Source organism: Mustelus asterias, chromosome 19 (assembly GCF_964213995.1).
Source record: "Mustelus asterias chromosome 19, sMusAst1.hap1.1, whole genome shotgun sequence".
NCBI lineage: Eukaryota > Metazoa > Chordata > Chondrichthyes > Carcharhiniformes > Triakidae > Mustelus > Mustelus asterias.
This window is the reverse complement of record NC_135819.1, coordinates 66,942,698-66,963,741: the sequence shown is the minus strand read 5'-3', so window position 1 is coordinate 66,963,741 and position 21,044 is coordinate 66,942,698. Positions and strand designations below refer to the sequence as shown.

The 21,044-nt window shown below is 41.5% G+C and overlaps 1 protein-coding gene across 1 annotated transcript in view; it reads right to left on the bottom strand.

Moving 5' to 3' along the window:
* Positions 1-474: 474 nt before the first annotated feature.
* smo (smoothened, frizzled class receptor) overlaps positions 475-21,044 on the bottom strand; it is a 28,687-nt gene continuing 8,117 nt past the window's right edge. The window contains exons 5-12 of the mRNA XM_078235785.1: positions 17,965-18,184; positions 17,359-17,482; positions 14,471-14,563; positions 13,271-13,379; positions 10,974-11,159; positions 7,035-7,183; positions 5,616-5,750; positions 475-4,934 (exon numbers count right to left, since the gene is read on the bottom strand). Coding sequence (XP_078091911.1) covers positions 4,309-4,934; positions 5,616-5,750; positions 7,035-7,183; positions 10,974-11,159; positions 13,271-13,379; positions 14,471-14,563; positions 17,359-17,482; positions 17,965-18,184 — 1,642 coding nt within the window. The 3' untranslated portion in view covers positions 475-4,308. The remainder of the gene's footprint in view (positions 4,935-5,615; positions 5,751-7,034; positions 7,184-10,973; positions 11,160-13,270; positions 13,380-14,470; positions 14,564-17,358; positions 17,483-17,964; positions 18,185-21,044) is intronic.

Genomic DNA, 21,044 nt, shown 5'->3' with positions numbered 1-21,044 from the left:
AATTCTACAAAGCCAGAGGCTGATGAACTTGTGGGCTTAATGAGAAACCTGCATCTTCACAGGGACAGGAGTAGTGATGCTCAGGATGTTTTAGGTAGTGAGGAACTGCACATTAGATGGTCAGTTGGAGATCAGGGGATAGCATACAGACCAGGAAAACCTCAAATCCTTTGGTGTGTCTGTGGAAAATATTGGATCAGTAAATAAGCTTCTAATGCTGACCATTCATCCCGCTCAAATGCAAAAAGATGTCAGATGAAGATATAGAACGAGGTTTGACCATGTCTCTGTGGTAGAACTCACAGACTCACCATTTGTGTGCCAGCAACAGATGGTCTAGGCCAAGGGAGCGGGGGTGGTTATGGAGGGCAGGGTTGCCCTTGGAACAGATAGCCCAGTAGAGATGAGCTTCTTCAATAGACAGAGAGAAAATTAGGAGAATAATTTCTGAAGAAAACAATTTGATTAACTGCTGGTTTGAAAAAACATCTTTATTGTAAAATTATCAGGTGAAAAACATTTTATCAAGTGGATGTCATACTAAGGAATTAAGGAAGTATTAAAAATGACCTTCTTTCTCTGCCTGCTGCCACAAAATACATAACCACTCTACAGATGTCTATGTACACTGATTACATGAAGTTTAAAAATGGCTATATATGGTACAAAAATAACCATTATATTTCTATTTTAAAAAATCAATTTTACAGAACCAGATGCTTGGTGGAAGTGAGGAAGATATACAGGGTCTCAATATACTGACTCTTTGTGGGGTTCACATACACATTAATCTCTAGGTGGATTATTTTGACTGTGCGATAGCATAACACATCAGCAACTGGGAAATAAAAGTGGGGAGAGATGTAAAATGGGCTGCCTAATCACTATCACCCATTTTACACTATTGCTCAAATTGACATGATGCTTATCAAATGCACTTCATGTTTCAAAATAAGAAAGTTTAAACCTTCCATGCTTCCCTTTTTGGAGCAATGGAGATAAGACAGAGAAACAATGGGATTAAAAAATGCAGAATGCATTTAAGTGCCAAAGGGCCAGGTGGAGCAAGATCAGGGGTTACACTAGCCTTGCACTGTTTGACACACTCTTGTCACACATTCCTGGAGGGGCAGCGAAAGGGAGCCTCAACCACTGGGAAAACACAAGGCCTCTCACTGGCACAGCAAGCTTAAGAAATTTCCCTCCCCACCCTTATGGGCCGTATTTTTGTACTTGAAACAGAGATAAGCAGCCAGAGTCACAAGCCCAGATTCCTTCTGTTCAAATATAGCTTGTGTTTGGAGACAGCACTTTAAATTGTTCAGCAAGTTCTCACAGGTTCTGGTAGGGCACTAATGGGCATCTTGGTACCCCTTCTTTCCAATTTACATCAAGTCCATCTTTGCCTTGGTCGACATGCTGACTGCTGCCCTCTGTTAAAACAAGAAGGCCACACTGGGCTGGCTCGTGTCATGAAGCTGTTCCAATGCTTTTACTGATATTAACAGCAGGCCAAAGTCAAAGTGAGAGGGTGAAGCAGGGGCAATAGCTAAAGAAGTGTGGAACAGAGCTATGTAATAACATCAAGTTATGAAACTTTGACTTGTTGGATCTCTTGAATTGTTTCAGGGCCAAATCACCTTGTTGCTAGGAAAGGTAGACCTGGTTAAAATTGGCACAAATTGTCACTAGCAGGGAAGGAAAATGCCATGGCATTTTAGGAAGTGGTTAGGGCAGGATCTTATAGAAGGTTGTATTCTACATTTGCTACCTTCAGCCCTGACTCGAGAATAGTTGATGGTGACACTGGGCAAATACAGACCTTCCTCAGCACTGACATCACACGAATAAAGCAAAAAAATTAAATAAAAATGTTTTTTAAGCTGCATGACCGTGATCATCCAATTCCTTTGCTACACATAGGGATTTATCCATTTAAATCAATGGATTGACACCTCTGTTAAAATGGCAAAAGGAGGAATTTGAAACACGCACATTGTCTGAACATCATTAGTCTACAGTGTAATCTGAATGGAGATCTGTACCCATGCCACCAAAGAGGAGGAGGAGGGTATGATTGGGAGCCACTAAAATACTATGAATTCCTAATGTGCTCTCAGGTAGTGTAATTATGTGTTGGGAGTGCAATTCAGGGACCTTGACTATTCATGTTTTTTGCTGTACAATGGGACTTTGTACTGCCAGCCTGGACACTTCCAATGCCATTCTCTGTTCCTTGGAAATATGTTGCTTACGTTTTTGTGTATATGATACATATTAGTGTTTTTCTTCACACAAAAATCATTGCTCTCTTTCGATACACTTCAGAATTAACTGCAATTCTAATACCATAATCTGGTCAAATAAAAATTCAAATACACAATCACTGAAACTGCACTGCAGTGTTCTTCGTTAAACAAATTATTTACACAAGTTGTTTTTGCAACAGGAAGTCTATTTAACAGCCTTTGAACTACATTTTGTCGTTTCTCTGTCATTTTTGAGCATAATTCTACTATTAGTCTCCTGCGGTCTGAAGGGTTGTATCATCTCTCTGTACTTTCCAGCCATTTGTTTTAGGGTTGATAGAGGTTACAGAGATATAGAAGGGTGACGCCATTAAGGAATTTAAGGACAAAGTTCAAGATTTTAAATGAGATACTGTGGGACCAGGAGCCAATGTAAGCAAGTAACTACTAGGTGAGCAAGATTTGATGTTGGTTAGGATATGGGCAGTAGGGTTTTTGATGACCTGCAGTTTAAAGATAGAGGATGAGAAAATGGACAGTAGAGTAATAGAAAAATCGAGTTCAGTAGAACACAGTAAAAACATAGATTAAATAGATTCTGGGGGCATGTACAATGTGTGTTGTACAGGCAGTTTTAAACTTGTAACTTGGAATGAAAGCACCCATATTAGAAGTGGGGAATGTTAAGCATTGAATGGAAGATTGAAGGAGGAAAATAAAAGCTGGCCATAGATAGAGTTGCAAAGAACAGGTATTCATTATGGAGTGACCAGTTGAGCAGAAAAAAAAGATTGATCTTACTCACTTTATCATTCTAGCAAGGATGGTCAACAGCAAATGACTGTACACAGTGAACACTGTGCAATAGTTGTGATATCCCCCACAGTCCGACACACAGGCAGCACCACAACAGACTTTCATTTAACATGGGCACAACTGTGTAATAAGCTTGTGCCTAAGTATCTTGGACTTCATGAACACTGCTGATCTCAGCTCCCAGACAGACTTGGGAACACCTTGATGCTATTGACACTTGCAGTTTTTCATGACTAACGTTTCCCTTCCCTTCAGAGGACAGAGTTGCCTGGGTCAAATCCTGACACGTCATTTCCTCAATTTGATTTTTTTTTTTAAATGGGCCATTAAAACTTTTTCTCCTTTATTTTTTATATAAATTCAGGGAACAACAAGTTTGATCTTTGTAAAATAAAATGCACCACTTTTGTAACTGATGCTAGGAGCAGATAAAAAAATTGGGAGTGGAACTCGGTAACACTGAGTGATGTTATTCAAGCAACCTGTTCAATGGTTCTCAGCTTCATCTGGTTGGTGAGTTAGTGCCATAGAATAATTAATTTCAAATTTTCACTGAGGAAAGTGATCGTGAGAAATGTATTTTACAAAGAGAATTGCTTTATCATCGGAGTATTTGGGTTGCATCTTTAAAAAAATAGATAATTACTGGAAGCTGGGACAAGATTGGATTGCTGTAGGAAAGGTTCAGCAGAGGCATGATGAACCAAATGGCCTTCTTCCGTAAACTTCAATGATATAACTTGTTGGGTATGTACAAAATCCAATTGAAGGCAAGGTGTGGTCAACATACATTTACTCTTCTGTCAAAGATATATGAATCATCCTGGTCTAGCAGAATGCAAGGTGAGAATGGAAGTTACTTGCATTCCCATTCCTGACCAATTCACTAAGCCTCAGATCCAAGAAATTCTTCTATAACTTTACCAAATTGGTGCTTTAGGATGATTTGTTACTGATGTTCTACACAACCTCGGGGCATGGAAGGAGATGGTTCCGAATGCGATGGGATGCTGCAATCGCTCAGGAGGGTAGTAAAGCACTTCCCACAGTTTCCATGAATCCATTTGAACATAAATCTACTTGCAGTTGCTAGCCATTTACATTCCTCAGAGTTTGGTCAAGTACCTCCAACGGTTTCCATAAACTCATTTGAACCGTTGCAACCAAAAGTCCCGAGTTGCAGTTGGATATGCTGCGTCGTGTGTGGATGATGCCTTAAACAAAACCATTATTGGCCCAAGGTTCAAAAATCAGAGTTGGCATTCATTAACTCTGCATCCACTAGATTTGTTCTGGAATGTACAGGTGCAACAGCAGTCCTTCTGCCCTGGGATCTTGGTAAATGGGGGATATTAATTACAGGGAGTCTTCCAACCTCCATATTGGCCAAGGAATGAGGGAATGGGTGATTGCATGGTCTCTGCGGGGGCCGGAATCGATCTCCTCGGGAAAATCCCAGCTCATCCTGCAGGACATCATCATTTGAGAGAGGGTTTGCAATCAAATTCAGAGGTGCATTCCACTTGTACCCCGAGGAGCTGCTGAGTGCTCCTCTGAGAAACCACCCATTGTTGGATGCAGGGTTGATTCCGGAATTCAAGAGAGTGCCCGGTAAATTATCCTGAATGTCAGCTGGTTCCAGAGTTTTAGACACCAAGTTGTTTTGCCCAGTCAACTTGGGTAAGCGTGGGACAGTGCTGGATGCTCTCTCTGTGCAATAGCCCATGTCGTGCATCTCCTCTGTAGGCCCCAGGGGTCTGATGCCTTTCTTCCTCTTTTTCTTCTTCTTCTTCCCAGCTTTCTTCTGAAGTTCAGGGGGAATCTCAGCTTCAATGATCCAGAGATTCCTCTTGTTCTCCTCTGGTGGCACTGAAATGAGACGAAACAAAGTCAGGTTCCAAAACTCTCGCTATCTCTCAGTTTCAAGCACTTCAAGCAACCCCAGCCATTTAAAATAAGATGGTCCCTAACTTTTGGCTTCTTTTAAAGGGTCCCTAACTTTTGGAAATAGCATGATATCTGTCTACTATGGCAGAGGCAGTGTGGGAATTTTAATTCATCAAATGAACTGAAATAGAACATTGCAATTCAATGGCTCTGACATGAGGCCAGCAGGTCCAAGACTTGCACGGCAATTACGACTTTATAACCTAGTGGTCCATAGCCTTTAGGAGGTGGCCTAAATACCCCAGTAAGGTTTGGTCTGGTTCTTATTGCTGATGTGGGCACACAGTTTTTATTTATATATATATACATATATGTGTTGGTCTGCCTTGAAACAGATGACCATGCCAGTTCAAGGCATCAGCTGACTTCTGGACAGTCATCGGAGCTGGTGTTGTAGGAAGGTTATTGGTTTCCAAGCTCAGATTGAGGGGGGACGGGACAACGAATAAATCATAAATCTCTCTTGCCCTCCTTCTGCCCTTCCACCCGCAAGTGCCATGGGCCAAACACAACAGTTGAAGGTTCTAACTGCCTTTTAAAAAAAATGACACAGAGGTACAAAAGGTTAAATTGATTTACTGGCAAACCAATTGTTTATCTCACCTGGTGTCCCTACTGGAGTGACGGAAATGTCCTGAGGTAAAATGGCTCCCCTTCTGGCCACCATCTTTGTTACATGTTGAGCCCAGGCAGATGAGAGGTCAGCAGATGGCTCATTTAGGTCAAAGTTGATTCCAGCTGAAAATGCAGGATGATTTTCAAGTATTGATTTCTCGCTTCTTCCTTTTCTTCCCTTCGCTTCCCCAAGATATATTTCAAACAAAACCTTTCCCCCCAAACCATCTGTCTTACTGTCATGCTCAAACTAATGTACAGAATCAGGTGTCATTTGAGGATTTGGGAAAGGGGGGGGGGGGGCAGTAATGGGGAGCAGGAGGAGTACAAGCAAACATAAATAGGATACAGTTTTCGGGAAAGGGTAATGGTTGGAAGAGAGAAAGGTAGATTGATGTAGCAGTGAAATGTCCCTAGCTGTTTCACAGAACAGTAATCAAAGAAAAATCTAGGCAACGGAATTCAAAATCATTAAATCAAAGCATAGGCACTTAGCCAGGTTAACCTGTTCCAGCCTGTATTGTAGGATCTGTGCCTCAATCACTTTTTTATCTCCTTATTAAAAACTCCTGGCATTTGATTCAGCCTTGCCCTCCCTAATCACGATAATTGACTTTTCAGCTGGGACCAGGAAACATTATTTTTAACAAGAGCTAAGTTTCAACAAGTAATGCCATTTTACTTCCTCACTTCCCATCATCCAGGACCCTAAATATGCTCTCCAAATGAAATAGTGATTTATTTGGATTTCTTTCAGTTTAGTATATTGTATTCATTGCTTAACACACTGTCTCCTCTAGATTGGTGAGAGTGCTTTGATGAACACCTTTCTTCAGACCTGAGTTTCTGGTCACCTATGGTTTTTAATTATCCATCTCACTTCCGCTTTAACCTCTCTATCTTTGGCAACCTGTTGAAGTGCATGGTAACTCGAGGAGCAGCATCTCATCTTTCGATTAGGCACTTGACAACTTTCCAAATTCAATGCTGAGTTTAACAATTTCAGATCAGAACAACTCCCAATTTTATCAATTACCAGTTGCTCATGATTCTGCTATTCCCATTTTTATATCATCTTTGATTCCTTTTACTTGCCCCATTGCAATCTTATTTTGCCTTCCACTATCATTTCATTTGTTATCTAATCTCTCCTGTTTTCCAATCGATAACAAACTTTTTTCTTTTGTTCTCCCACCCTTTCACTTACTTGAAATCTGTTACATTTCTACCTTATCCCAGTTATGACGCAGGGTCATTGACTTGAAATGTTACCTCTATTTCTCTTTCCACAGATGTTGTCTGACCTGCTGAGTATTTCTAGCATTTTCTGCTTTGATTTCACCAAGTACTCAAACGTATACAATCCAATACTGAATGAGACCAGCCCCTTGACAATAGGTAACTTACCCACTGGCCCCTCGTGAGACACAGTTTGCATACTGAATGATAGCTCTTTGTCCGGGTTATTCAGCAACTCCTTTCGCTTTGAAAAAGCTTTGGCAATCATTTTACTCTTCTTAATTCGCTTTGGCTCGTCATCGCTGCGACCAATAATTCTGAAAATATAGAAGACATTAGGTTTTTTTTGAACAGCTAGGGCCGGGTGCAGAGAGGGGAAGGGGTGGGGAGTGGGTAGAAGATTTCTGACTCCTAATCGATATAACTTATTTCAAATTGCTTCTCAGGATCTAAATTCAGATTGAGCTACCTGTACTGTCACTGTAGAAACAGCAAGACCAGTTTGAAGTCTGATCACTGCCCAGATCTCTTCATGTGCTCCAATAACCAGTATTTTGCTGGGTTTTTAATCATTTGTTGAGGGCAGCACTGACTATATCAGACTGACCTTTACCTATCCTTGTTATTGGCTTATGATATTGTATTTTGGTCCACCCATTTAAATCCAGGGTGAAGCCATGCCACTAATCAAACCAATTCTCCACTCACTCTGCCCCAATCTCCAACTCTGCACAAAACATTTCAAATGAATGGGAGCCCTCATCACTGGAGAAAGTTCCAATGTGAAGGCATTACTATGCTACACCACAGAATCACTACAGTGCAGAAAGAGGCTATTCAGCCCATCGATTCTGCACCGACTCTCCGAAAGAGCATCCAACCCAAATGCTCCCTTTCGCCCTGTCCCTGTAACCCTGCGCATTTACCGTGGTTAGTCCATTTAACCTACATATCTTCGGACACTTGAGGAGCAATTTAGCACGGCCAATCCACCTAACCTGCACACCTTTGGACTGTGGGAAGAAACTGGAGCACCTGGAGGAACTCAAGCAGACACGGGGAGAACGTGCAAACTCCATATAGATAGTCGCCCAAGGCTGGAATTGAACCTGGGTCCCTGGCACTGAGAGGCAACAGTGCTAACCACTGCGTCACCATGCTGCCCTAGGCTCATAATTTATTAGATTTGTTGTTCGAACCCCTGATTCTACACAATAGCCTTGATTTTAACCTTCTTGCTGGACAGGTTAGATTCAAATCAGGGCTGAGTGTCTCTCCACATGTACCTTACTGATTCACTAGAGCCTCTCTCCTCCAATATGTTTGTCATTAGGAACAAATTAAACTCACATTTCTCCCCGTTCTTCATTGACTCATAAGTGGAGACCTTTCTCATTGTCTTTTAATTTAATTTGATTAATTCTTTGACCAAGTCTAGTCATGATAACACAAGCATGGTTTCATCAACCCTATACAGTGCTGTAATAGGTGTAACTTCCGTGGATCTACTCTAATAACTTGTATGCCGAGGCAATTAGTCATGTTCTGTGATGGCTTTAGTGTTTCATGAACAGGCACACCCTCTAATTCCTCATCACAGTGAGGAATGTGGAATTAAATATGATCATGTTTATTAGTTTTTGCACTGACCTAGCTTTCTCATTAACTGGCAGTTGCCATTCATCTAAATCCGTAAACGCTGGATCACAGTTATATGGGATTGCTTACCTCCTTAAGTGTTCCCAATCTCAGACTACCCAAAGAACTTTCAAATGGAAGCCCGACATCACTCAATCACTGTTTTAATTTACTTAGTTCATCTCCTTTCAATCTTAATGACATGATGCATTATGGTTTTGACTTTTTTTTCACAGGGTTTCCCAAAAATATTTTTAAAATCTACATGCGCCATCGATCTCTCGCTGGGAGACAACAGAGATTATCTGGTCGTTATTCCATTGCTGTTTCTGGGAGTTTGCTGTGCAAAAATTGAAGCTGCATTTCCCACATTACAACAGTGATTACAGTTCAGAAAGTAAAGCACTTTGAAATGTCTGGAGGTGGAGAAATCTGTGAAAAGGGTTGAACCATAGTGCATCATGTCATGAAGGTTGAAAGGAGATGGACTAGATAAGTTTAAAATATAGTGATTAGGTGATGTCGATTGTCAGTTTTCCACTTACATCTCCAATATTGACATCAAATATTAAGAACAGAGTGCCCTGATTGTGTAGCCTTAAACACAATGCATCTATTCAGATCATTGATTCATGGCTGGTTAATGACATGGGGCTTTGGAACTGTAATACAATGTGCCATGCCAGTAGGTGTGTACATTCAGTCCTCCACATCACAGATCCTGATCTCAGATAGCCTGCTGCAGAAAGCCAACAAGGGAATCGGAGCAATTTTCCATTTTGCACAAGGGCTTAAAAGGATTAAAAAGGATAAGTTGTATAGACTAGGCTTGTATCCCCTCAAGTATAGGAGATCAAGGGGAGATCTAATTGAGGCAATTAAGGATGATTAAAAGAATTGATAAAGTAGATTCCCTCTGAGTTTCCCTCTGTTGGGAGAGTCCAGAACAACCTTAAAATTAGAGGTAGGCTGTTCAGGTATGATGGCAGGAAGCACTTCTTCACATAAAGGATAGTAAAAATGTGGAACTTATTCAGGCTGGGAGGTGATAGAAATTTTAAAAACATAAATTGATTAATTTTTGTCCAGTAAATGTACTAAGAGTTACAGAGCCAAGGCAGGTAGATGGAGTTAGGATACTGATCAACCATGATCAAGACCAGAATTCTTCAATGTCATATGACCCGCTGCTAGCAAGAACGGATAATTTGGTGCTCAGCCAAATCTCCATTCACTGCAGCAGGACCAGAGAATCCTTCCTAGCTGAGGACAAAGTTGGAGAATCCTGGCCCAAATGGCTGAACAGGACAAAGGGACTGAATAACCTAGTCCTGTTTCTTTGCCTATCAGAGAAAGACTGGCATTTACAGTGCACTCTTCATGACTTCCAGACATTTCAAAGTGCTTTACAGCCAATTAAGTATTTCTGAACTGTAATCACTGTTGTAATGTCGGAAATGCAGCGGTCAATTTCTGCATAGCAAACTCCCAGAAACAGCAATGGAATTAACGACCAGATAATCTGTTTCTGTGATGTTTATTGAGGGTTAAAGTTTAGCCAGGACACTGGGGAATAACTCCTCTGCTCTTCTTCAAAAAAGTGCCATGGGATCTTATGCATCCACCCATGCAGGTGGATGGGGGCTCAGATTAACATCTCATTTAATATATGGCACTTTTAAAGTAGTGCTGCACTCCAGTGTCAGCCTTGATTTTGTGCTTAAGCTTTGGAGTGGGACCTAAACCTGGCACCTTGTGATTCAGAAGCAAGAGTGCTACTAACTGAGCCATAGTTGACATACAGGCTTGCAAAGGTTAGGCCTACCTATTATTAAAGGCTTCTTAGTGACATATGGAAAGCCGGTAGCATCCTCATTCACTTATTGGAGGAGGAAGTCATTCAGCCCATTGTGCCTATGTAAGCCCTGTTAAAGAGCTATCCAATTCACCCCACTCTCCTAATTTCCCCCCAAACCCTACACATAATTCATCATCAAGTATAAACCCAATTCCCTTTTGAAGGGTTTTAATCAAATCTGTTTCCACCATCCTTTAAAATAGTGAATTTCAGATTATAACAACTCACTGTGCTAAACCTCAGTTCAGTTGTGAAATCTGTACTCTGGTTATTACTCCTCCTGCTCCAGAATACAGCTTAGCTGCTTATTAAGCCAGTGAGGCCAGAGCTCAGTGATATTACTGAAATGAAAAGCAATATTCCATGTGAAGGGTGAAATTACTTCTGTTCTCAGGCATTTAAATACCAAGGATGACAGAAGTCACATGACTATGACAAGCCTATGCATCAGAGATGGTTTGTGACCTTGGAAACAGGATTGGTGAGAGCTTGTGCAGTGCGCGGTCGTGAAGTACCAAAGACATCACAGACAAAATTACAAGAAAATATATTTTGGTCATGACAATTCTAACTTTTCCATTATCCCCTGATCCCAGAGTGACTTTTGATACCTAAACCATGTCCTTTTCCAGATCAAGATTGTAGCTTTGGTCCAGACCCAGGTACTCATTGCGATGCCAGTCCCAAACATGGCAAATATGTTTATCTTTTCCACCAGTAGACTGGGGCGATTCTTGATGCTGCATTCGGGGATGGGAGTGTTGGTTTGTTCAGCAATAGAGACATTGGCCTCACACCTGAGGGATGAAATGGAAAGTAAATCAGAAACAAAGAATCTGTTTAAATATACATACAAATCTACAGACATTCACAACACAATCAAATATACATAAATAATTTAAATAATCAAATATATATACTAACTAAGTACTGAGATAACCAATTGGTTTCATTGCATCCATGCCTGGCAATAAACCAAACTATAACTTATTCTTGACTCATGTCACATACTATCCTATTCTTCATGGTGACTTCCTTATGTGAGGCTGACAATTAATGTTGAATATAAAAAATAGAGTTTGCATTTATTGAGCTCTTTTCATGACCTCAGAATGTCCCAAAGTGCTTTCCAGTCAATGTAATACTATTGCAATGGAGTGAAGTACAGCTGTGAGGTCTCATAAACAGTTATGGGATAAATAACCAGATAATCTGTTTCTTACTGACGCTGGTTGAGATATAAATGTTGGCTGGGATACTGGAGAGAAATCGCTTCCTCTCCATTGATTAGTACTGTGGCATTTTTTCATCTGCGTGTGAGGATAGACTAGGCATCAATTTAACAACTCATTCAAAAAATGGCGCCTCCAACAGTGCAGAATTCCCTCAGTACTGCACTGGAGTGTTAGCCTAAATTATGTGCTCAAGACTCGGGAGTGAACTTCAACTCACAAATCTCTGTCACAGAGGCAAGAATGCTATCACTAAGCCAAGGCTAACTCCTGATGCATAAATTATATATAAATTCCAAATAGAAGGAGGTCCAGTGTGGTGATTGCGGTCATTGTCCCTCTAAGGGTAATGCAAGAAGAGGGTGACCTGGTTTGAGGGACCATTGGGACTGAGAGTGGGTAACCACCCCAGGAGTGGAGTCCTCTCTTAGAAGACAGTATGAAGAAATGTAGAAGACATGTAGGGACTGGGGCAGCCAGGGGGCTGCTGGTCTATGTACAGTTTTTCATATTAATAAATACCCTTTGTGTTTCTGACAAAGTCTGTAGTGAGTATCATTATCTTTGACAATAAAGATAAAATGGATTATGAGGACACTGCCTGTGGCCTGAGATTTATGAGTAATGAGATGTTGAGATATTGCCAGACCCTGTGGGTCAGACGCAGAGCAAACCCAAATTGGCTCAGAAGTTTGGAAATACATCGAAAAAAATGAAGAGAAAATAACCCTCAGAAGAAAGAGCTGTGATTTTGTGTTTAAGGAAAAGTGGAACTTAAGTTTAAAAAAAGGACAGAATTGCTGCAGGTTTTTAGTGAAAAAAAAAAATGCCCCAAGGAGTTGTAGCTTGGTCTCCAGAATGCGGGAAAGTGAAGAAGCTGAGATTGCCAGGCTTCCGATCCAAGCAGAGCTGACAAGGGGTCTGGGTAGCAGTCCCTGCACTGAAGAGACTGCAGGTAGCAAGTTCCAATATTTTAGACAGAAGTCTTCAACCTGTTTAGAAGATGAGTTGAAAAGTTATGAAAGCAGTCCCTTGTATCTTGAGAGCGCTGGATCTTGCAGTGAAATTAACGAGAAAAACCTAGCACATCAAACAAAGAGAAGAACAGATTCTCCAAATGGTCAGTGAAAAACAAAGCTGCAGAGATCGCTGAGAAAGCTTTCTGCTAGTAAAAAGAAGTTTTGTCAAAGCTTTGACAAAGGGTCTTCTGGACTCGAAACGTCAGCTCTTTTCTCTCCTTACAGATGCTGCCAGACCTGCTGAGATTTTCCAGCATTTTCCCTTTTGGTTTCAAATTCCAGCATCCGCAATAATTTGCTTTTATCATTTCCTGGGTCACTCTGTTCTTTCCTTTGCCAGTCTAATATCACTCTCCAAAAAGCACAGTACTGACTCCATGACACTATTTCAAATAAGTTATTCCTGGTTTCCTGGCCAATATTTATCCCTCAATCAACATCACAATAGAAAACAGGTTATCCAGTCATTATCACATTGCTGTTTTTGCAAGGGGTGTTGGAAATATGTCCAATATGCCGACCTAAAGATAATCTCAAGGTCTTGGTTAAACTGAACAGCATTTGGAAATTCCAGACTTCTAAAATTTTACTTAGCCAAAAATTTAACAAGTTCTATTTCAGAGCCTGGGACGAACTGAAGAAGGCAGGGTCACTTACAGAACATAATCCCGGAAACTCCTCTCCCAGTCAGCCTGGTTAAAGAAGTCATAAAAATGGCAGCCAAACGTGATGAAGACAAAACCAAATGCCAGGAATCCGAAAATGCCTGAAAAATTAAACTCAAGCCATTAGAAGGCCACACATGCAGATACACACAAGGGTGCACAGACACATGTGCAGCTGATCCTAATTCCATGGCAATGAAGCACGGTTTCTTCCATCTAGAATCTTAGCCAACCCAAACTGCTATCCTACACCTGCAATTGTGCAGTTTGAGAAACAAAAGATGATGAAGAGGTTTGACGCCGTTTTCTTTAATCTTAGAATGGGGATTGACCTCAAGTTATCTCTATAAAATTCCAAAACAAAACTGATTCAGGAGTTCAGGCATGTTCTCCTTAGCAAATTATAATTCCCATGTGGAATACATGTATAGTGTAGATGATTACACAGGAATGTGTTTCAAAAAGTTCATAACTAATAAGCAAAAGTGTTCAAGGATTCTTTTTTTAAACATATGTTCTTTTTGTGACCTTATATCTTTTTTCTCTAGGATTGCTGGGAGCAGTGTTTGGGAGATCAATCTTTAAATCCTGGAAGATTGGCAAGTCTGCTCTGATCCAAACAGGACAAACAAAAAGGTAGGAAAATTATGCCAAAAATACACTCTTAATCTTGGATCCTTACCCAACTTCTGTGAAAAAATTCAACAAATATGCATTCATGCCACTCCAAATAAAATGGCAACCAAATAGTCGTAAAGCAACATCCCGAACCGGTTGCCTCCTGGTAATCACACATGGTTCCCACTCTGGTTGGCTACTTTCCTAGTTTCATCACTTGATCTCACTCCCCCACAAGCCTGTCATTGATCCACCATCCTCCATTACCTTTCCACGGATGACTGGAAAGCAAATAAACTCTCCATGAACTAATTTGATCAATCGGTCATCGATGTGCAGGCATGCAGCCTTTTCGCTCCATTTCTCATATTTTTACAATTAATAAATGAAAATATTCAAAAAGGACAATTTTTAAAAATGCTCTTATGTTTCCTCTATTCCGGTTTCATTCCCAGCATTGTGCTGGAGATTAATCTTCAGTTCCTGCAGAGCTGACAAACATATCGTCACATCCTGAACAGCCAACTACAAGTTACACAGCAGAGAACTGAAGTTGTTTTTGCCAGGTCCTTACCTAGACGAAGCATTGTTTCATTGATTTTACTGGCTGCTTTCTCACTCAGGAGCCCAGGGTGGTTACTTTTAATTGAAAATAGGGTCATGACACCTGTAAGAGAAACAACAAACAACTGAAACGAGCTTGCAATGTTAAAATTAAAATAAGCTACAATTAGTAGAAACTGGAAATTAAAAACAAAGAACAAAGAACAGTACAGCACAGGAAACAGGCCCTTCGGCCCTCCAAGCCTGTGCCGCTCCTTGGTCCAACTAGACCAATCGTTTGTATCCCTCCATTCCCAGGCTGCTCATGTGACTATCCAGGTAAGTCTTAAACGATGTCAGCGTGCCTGCCTCCACCACCCTACTTGGCAGCGCATTCCAGGCCCCCACCACCCTCTGTGTAAAAAACGTCCCTCTGATGTCTGAGTTATACTTCGCCCCTCTCAGCTTGAGCCCGTGACCCCTCGTGACAGAAAAATTCAAACATCATGTTCAAAGAGTAGTGAACATCTGGAACTTACTTCCCCCGAAATGGCTGTTCCGCCTGGGTCTTCAATTGAAAATTTCAAAACTGAGATTCATAGATTTTTGTGGAGCAAGAATATAGAAACATAGAAAAACTACAGCACAAAACAGGCCCTTCGGCTCCACAAGTTGTGCCGAACATATCTCTACCTTTTAGGCCTACCTATAACCCTCCATCCTATTAAGTCCCATGTACTCATCCAAGAGTCTCTTAAAAGACCCTATTGAGTTTGCCTCCACCACCACTGACGGCAGCCGATTCCACTCGCCCACCACTCTCTGTGTGAAAAACTTCCCCCTAACATTTCCCCTGTACCTACCCCCCAGCACCTTAAACCTGTGTCCTCTCGTAGCAGCCATTTCCACCCTGGGAAAAAGCTTCTGAGAGTCCACCCGATCTAAGCCTCTCAACATCTTATATACCTCTATTAGGTCTCCTCTCATCCTACGTCTCTCCAAGGAGAAAAGACCGAGCTCCCTCAGCCTATCCTCATAAGGCATGCCACTCAATCCAGGCAACATCCTTGTAAATCTCCTCTGCACCCTTTCAATCTTTTCCACATCCTTCCTGTAATGAGGCGACCAGAACTGAGCACAGTACTCCAAGTGGGGTCTGATGAGGGTCTTATATAGCTGCAGCATTATCCCCGGACTCCTAAACTCAATCCCTCGATTGATAAAGGCCAGCACACCATACGCCTTCTTAACCACCTCCTCCAGCTGCGGGGCCGATTTCGGAATATTACAGAACCAAGTAGGTAGATGAAGTTAAGATATAGATCGGCCACAATCTCACTGGATAACAGAGCAGTCTCAAGGGCCTGAATGGCCTCTTCCTGCTCTTATATGAAAGGAGAAAAGGCAGATTAATGAAATAATTTAAATACTTTGCCAGATTTGGAAACTGAGCGGGAAGAACTCCATTATAGGACTGGACAACATGACAAGGGAAGGGAACAACAGGTTAAAGTGAAGGGTCAGTTATTTTTATTCTTTTACATAGAAACGTGGAAGATAGGAGCAGGAGGTGGCCATTCGGCCCTTCGAGCTTGCTCCGCCATTCATCACAATCATGGATGATCTTCCAACTCAATAGCCTAATCCTGCTTTCTCCCCATAACCTTTGATCCCATTCGCCCCAAGTGCTATATCTAGCCGCCTCTTGAATACATTCAATGTTTAGGCATCAACTACTTCCTGTGGTAATGAATTCCACTCTTTTGCTACGGAATGGAACTTCTCCCATTTCAGAAACCCCATAGCAATATCAGGGGCAAATAGCAGAAATCCACAACTCTCTCTCCAACTGACTGCAGACACTGTGAATTCAATTGAAGTTTTCAGACTGAGATTGGTACATTTTTGATAGGTAAGGGTTCTGCAGCCAAGACGGGTGAATCAAGATACAGATCAGTAATGATGTAATCAACTGGAGGAACAAGCTCAAAAAACTAAATGACCTCTCCTGTTCCTAGGTCAGGTATAACAGAGCCAGGTGCAGTGTTGTTGCAATGCCCCATCAGACTTATTCAGATTAAACTTCAGAAAGGTGGCCCCCTCTCATCACCAGTACATGAGAAAGTTTTTTTTTTTCTTTGTTGCTATGCAAGATCCTGTTGTATCTCCGACGATGATTTCCAAATGAAGTTTTAGAAGACAAACATCACAGAAACAGATTATCAGGTTATTATCTTCTCCCTGCTTGTGGAATCTTACTGTGCGCAGACTAGGTGCAACTTCTCGCTCCATTGCAACAGTAACTTTATTGCTCAAATGTATTTCTTTGATATAAAGCACAATGGGACATCCAGAAGTTGCAAAAGGCACATTGTAAAATGAAAGCACTTCTTTCTTACATCAATCCACAAGGAAGATATGCTTGGGTCATAGAACAAAGGCTTTGGATGAGTCAGATGGACAGATGAATCTGCTGCAGTTCTGTTACAATATGCAAGGGCCAAGAGCAGCCAGAAGAGGTAGTGTTGAGGGAAGAGGCTTGGACTATACCATGTGGAAAGTTGCCCAATGTGAACTCTTGTCCTGCTCCTCAGTGCACTGGAGTTCCAATTTGCCATGAGGAACCATATATCTGGTGCTTATTAGGACGACTGCACATATATTCACGGCTAATTCTAATCACGCCAGTGTTGGACCCTCCCTGTTGATAGAGTTGATTGATAATCAGAGGGTCAGTCACCATAAACCAACATTGGAAACTGATTTGAGGGAGTGAGATCTGGCTGTGAACTGACTGCATCGATTCTTGCTGCACTGTATCTGCCCAAACTGCATTGATTAAACACACAGAAGTATCACAGACTGCCACTGCAGAGTCAGGCACTATCCTTCATACAATAACAAGTCAATGCTACATACCTCTTATAAGGAAATAGCCACCAACCAGCAGAACCAGTCCGATTGGAGCCAGGACAAACCCTGCCCGGAAGTGATAATTCTTATATCCAACAAAGCAGATCCCACTCACGGAGTCTCCATCCACCTACAGAATAAAGTAATCATAGTGCATGATCATCCCAATGGAAACGTTTCACCAGAAGATGTGGATCATGTACATGTTAAGGATCAGAGTAACTGATTCATGTTAAACAAGAGCAAATTAATAAGCTCGAGGGAGCTTTTTATATTCCATGTACTAGGAATAGATCCTCACTTGTAATTTTAATCAATAACTCTACAGCACTACAACTCTACAACTTTAAACAAATCATCTACTGACCCCAGTCATGAATTTGAAACAACTCTCCCCTCAGCCACCATTCTAAATCTGATGCATCTTCCTAACCCTATTTCAGTCCCCATCACCTCCCTAACCCTCATTACCAATCCTTGTGTCCTGCTCCCAAAACAAAAAAACGGGCTCATTCACATTTTCTTTCCCAGATCCCAGTAACCATTGTCCTCCTGCCCATCCCATAGAAAACCTCCCAATTTCTGAACAGCACAATTGGATGTATGGATTACCTGAGCCAAAGCCAATATGGCGACTGTCAGTATAAATGGGATCGACCAGGTGACAAGGTGGAAGTAGGATGTTTTGCCAGAGAGAGGCTGATAGGTGGTGCCCAGAGCCTTGAATGACATGTGCCAGGCGTAGGTCAGCATTACAAACCAGATCACACCAGACATGAGAGAGTAGTAGACGATAACGAATATTATAACACAGGAGAGCGTTTCATTGGACCTATGAGAGAAATAGCAGTTTTCAGTAAGATCTTTCTATCTGTACACTGCCATTATCTGGACCAGTGGATCTGGGAACCTGTGACATACTTAAATTAAATCACTTCAAACCACAGTGTGTGTCTTAAAAAGTATAAAGAAAAGAGAAATTACATTTATATAGCTCTCTTCAAGATCTCAGGGCATCCCAAAACACTTAACAGCCAATTAAATATATTTGAAGTGTAGTTACTGTTGAGGTAGGAAATGCAATAGCCAATTTTACAAATAGCCAGCTCCCACAAATAGCAATATGATCATCTATTTTATTTACAAAGACGTTGGTTGAAGAATAAGGCTACAGCGTAAGGTAGACTAGGACATCCAGGAAACTGCCTGCTCCTCTTCAAAACTGTCCTATGGGATCTTTTACATTCACCCAAGAGAATAGATGGGGTCTCATCCAAACATTTCTACATAAAGATGGCATTTTCAACAGTGCAGCACTCCCTCTGTACTGCACTGAGTGTGTCAGCCTATATTTTGTGCTCAAGCCTCTGAAATGGGACTTGAATCAATGGCCATCTGGCTCAGAGGCAACAGTGTTTCCCAAACCTATGGTGGGGGACATTCTCCTGATGCCTATTGCCTTGCTGACTCCTGTATAGACCAGAATGGTTCAGGTTTTGATTCCCAGAGTGTGCTGGACTATCCCAATCTCAACCAGCAGAAGGGACAACAGCTGGAGAATTTGTCCAAGTTTTTAAAATTATTTTCACGGAATGTGCTGGCTAGGCCAGCATTAATATTGCCTGCCACCACCATTTTGAACCACTGCAGTCCATGTTGTATAGGTAAACCGACAGTGCTGTTAGGGATGGAGTTCCAGGATTTTGACAACAATAAAGGAATGGTGACATAGTTACAAGTTAGGATGGTGTGTGACTTGCTGATTATAATCCCTCGTGCGTAAATTTTTACCTTTATAACAGTTGTTCTTTTCTTATATTCATAACAGTTGTAGGACTGCCTAACCTGACCAGTTTCCTATCAAATCTTTCTCCCTCCCAAATGAAACAGTCCACCACATAAATATTCCTGAAAAAGTAACAATGACCAAGACCTTCCAGTCTCTGGATTGTCAGCGACCAGATTTATGACCTAAGAATGCATGCCAGGGCTCTGTGGAAGTCCTGAAGTGTTGATCCCTAGGGAATTGCCCAGGGAATTTGAGCTTCTGCTGGGCAATTCCTTTGCAAAGTTGGAGACTTCACACAGTTTGGCAGTACTTACCTCAATAGTTACCCAGGAAATAATAGACAGATTAAATCTTAATCTTTCCCGAGTAACTATGGAATTGCTCTCCAAGGGACACTGCTCTCCACATTCCTGGAGGAGCAGGGCTTGGAAGTTCTGGCAAGAAATGCGTAGCAGCATCAAGGTGCGGAAAAGTTGGTGGCAATCCGATGTGACTGCCGCTTTCTGGAAGATCTGGGCCATTAACTTTGTGCGTTTGAATAACTTTGGCTTAATTGAAAAGTAGCTGCTAATTGTGCATGTAACTGAACAAATGGCTTAGCTGTTTGTGTGTGACTTACATGGCTTGGGTTTCCAATCAAACAAAGTTACTTCGGACGTTTGGGCCGAACACTGGTTCTGAATGCAACTAGGTACCAAGGCAGGCAGTTGTCCTCCCAACTCTTCTATATGGTTCAGAAACTATACCAATGCCACCTCAAGGCCGTGGAGGACCATCAATGCAGTTTGAGACAGATTCTCCTATCAGCTGGGAGGACAGACGTACTAACATCAGCATCCGTGAAGGAGCCAAAAGCACCAGCATTGAGGCCATGATCATCGAAGTCAATTCCTCTGGGCCGGCCACATAGATAAAGAGAACAAGTAGATGTAATATATTTGGATTTCCAAAAAGTATTTGATAAGGTACCACACAAAAGGCTACTTAATAAGACAAGAGCACATGGTGCTGGGGTGATATATTAGCATGGATAGACAAATGACTAACTGATGGAAGATACAAAGTTGGGATAAGGGGCATTTTCAGGATGGTAACCTGCAACTTGTGGAGTGCCACAGGGGTCAGTGTGCTGGGACTACAATTATTTACAATATATATATTAATGACTTGGACGAGGGAAGTGAATGTACTATTGCCAAGTTTGTGGATGACACAAAGTAGGTGGGAAGGGAAGTGGTGAGGATGAGACAAAGAGTCTACAGAGGGATATAGAAAGGTTAGAGGGATGTAGACAGGTTAAGTGAGTGGGCAAAAACCTGGTAGATGGAATATAATGTAGGAAAATGTGAAGTTATGCACTTTGGAAGGAAGAATAAAGGAGATGAATATTGTTTAAATGGAGAAAGACTGCAGAAAGCTGCAGCACAAAGGGATTTGGAGGTCCTTGTGCATAAATCACAAAAAACTAGCATACAAGTTCAGCAGGTAATTGAGAAGGAAAATGGAAGGTTGGCTTTCTATTTCAAATGGAATGAAGTATAAAACTAGTGAAGTCTTGCTAAAATTATACAAGGCACTATTTAGATCAGCCCTGGAATTCTGTGAACAATTTTTGTTCTCTTATTTAATGAAAGATATATTGACATTGGAGGCAGCCCAGTGAATGTTCACTAGATTGATCCTGGGTAGAGAAGGATTTTCTTAAGAGGAGAGGACCAATTCCACCTCCCAGAAACAGCTGCCAAGTGTGTGGTTGAAGCTACCGCTCTAGGATTGGGCTCCTCAGCCATGCAAGACCTCACAGAACCCATGATCAGTGACAGAGAGTTTTAGGTGGACAATCATACTTGTTAGCGAGTGATCGCCAAAGAAGAAATTACCAATGCAATATCCCTTGTGTATT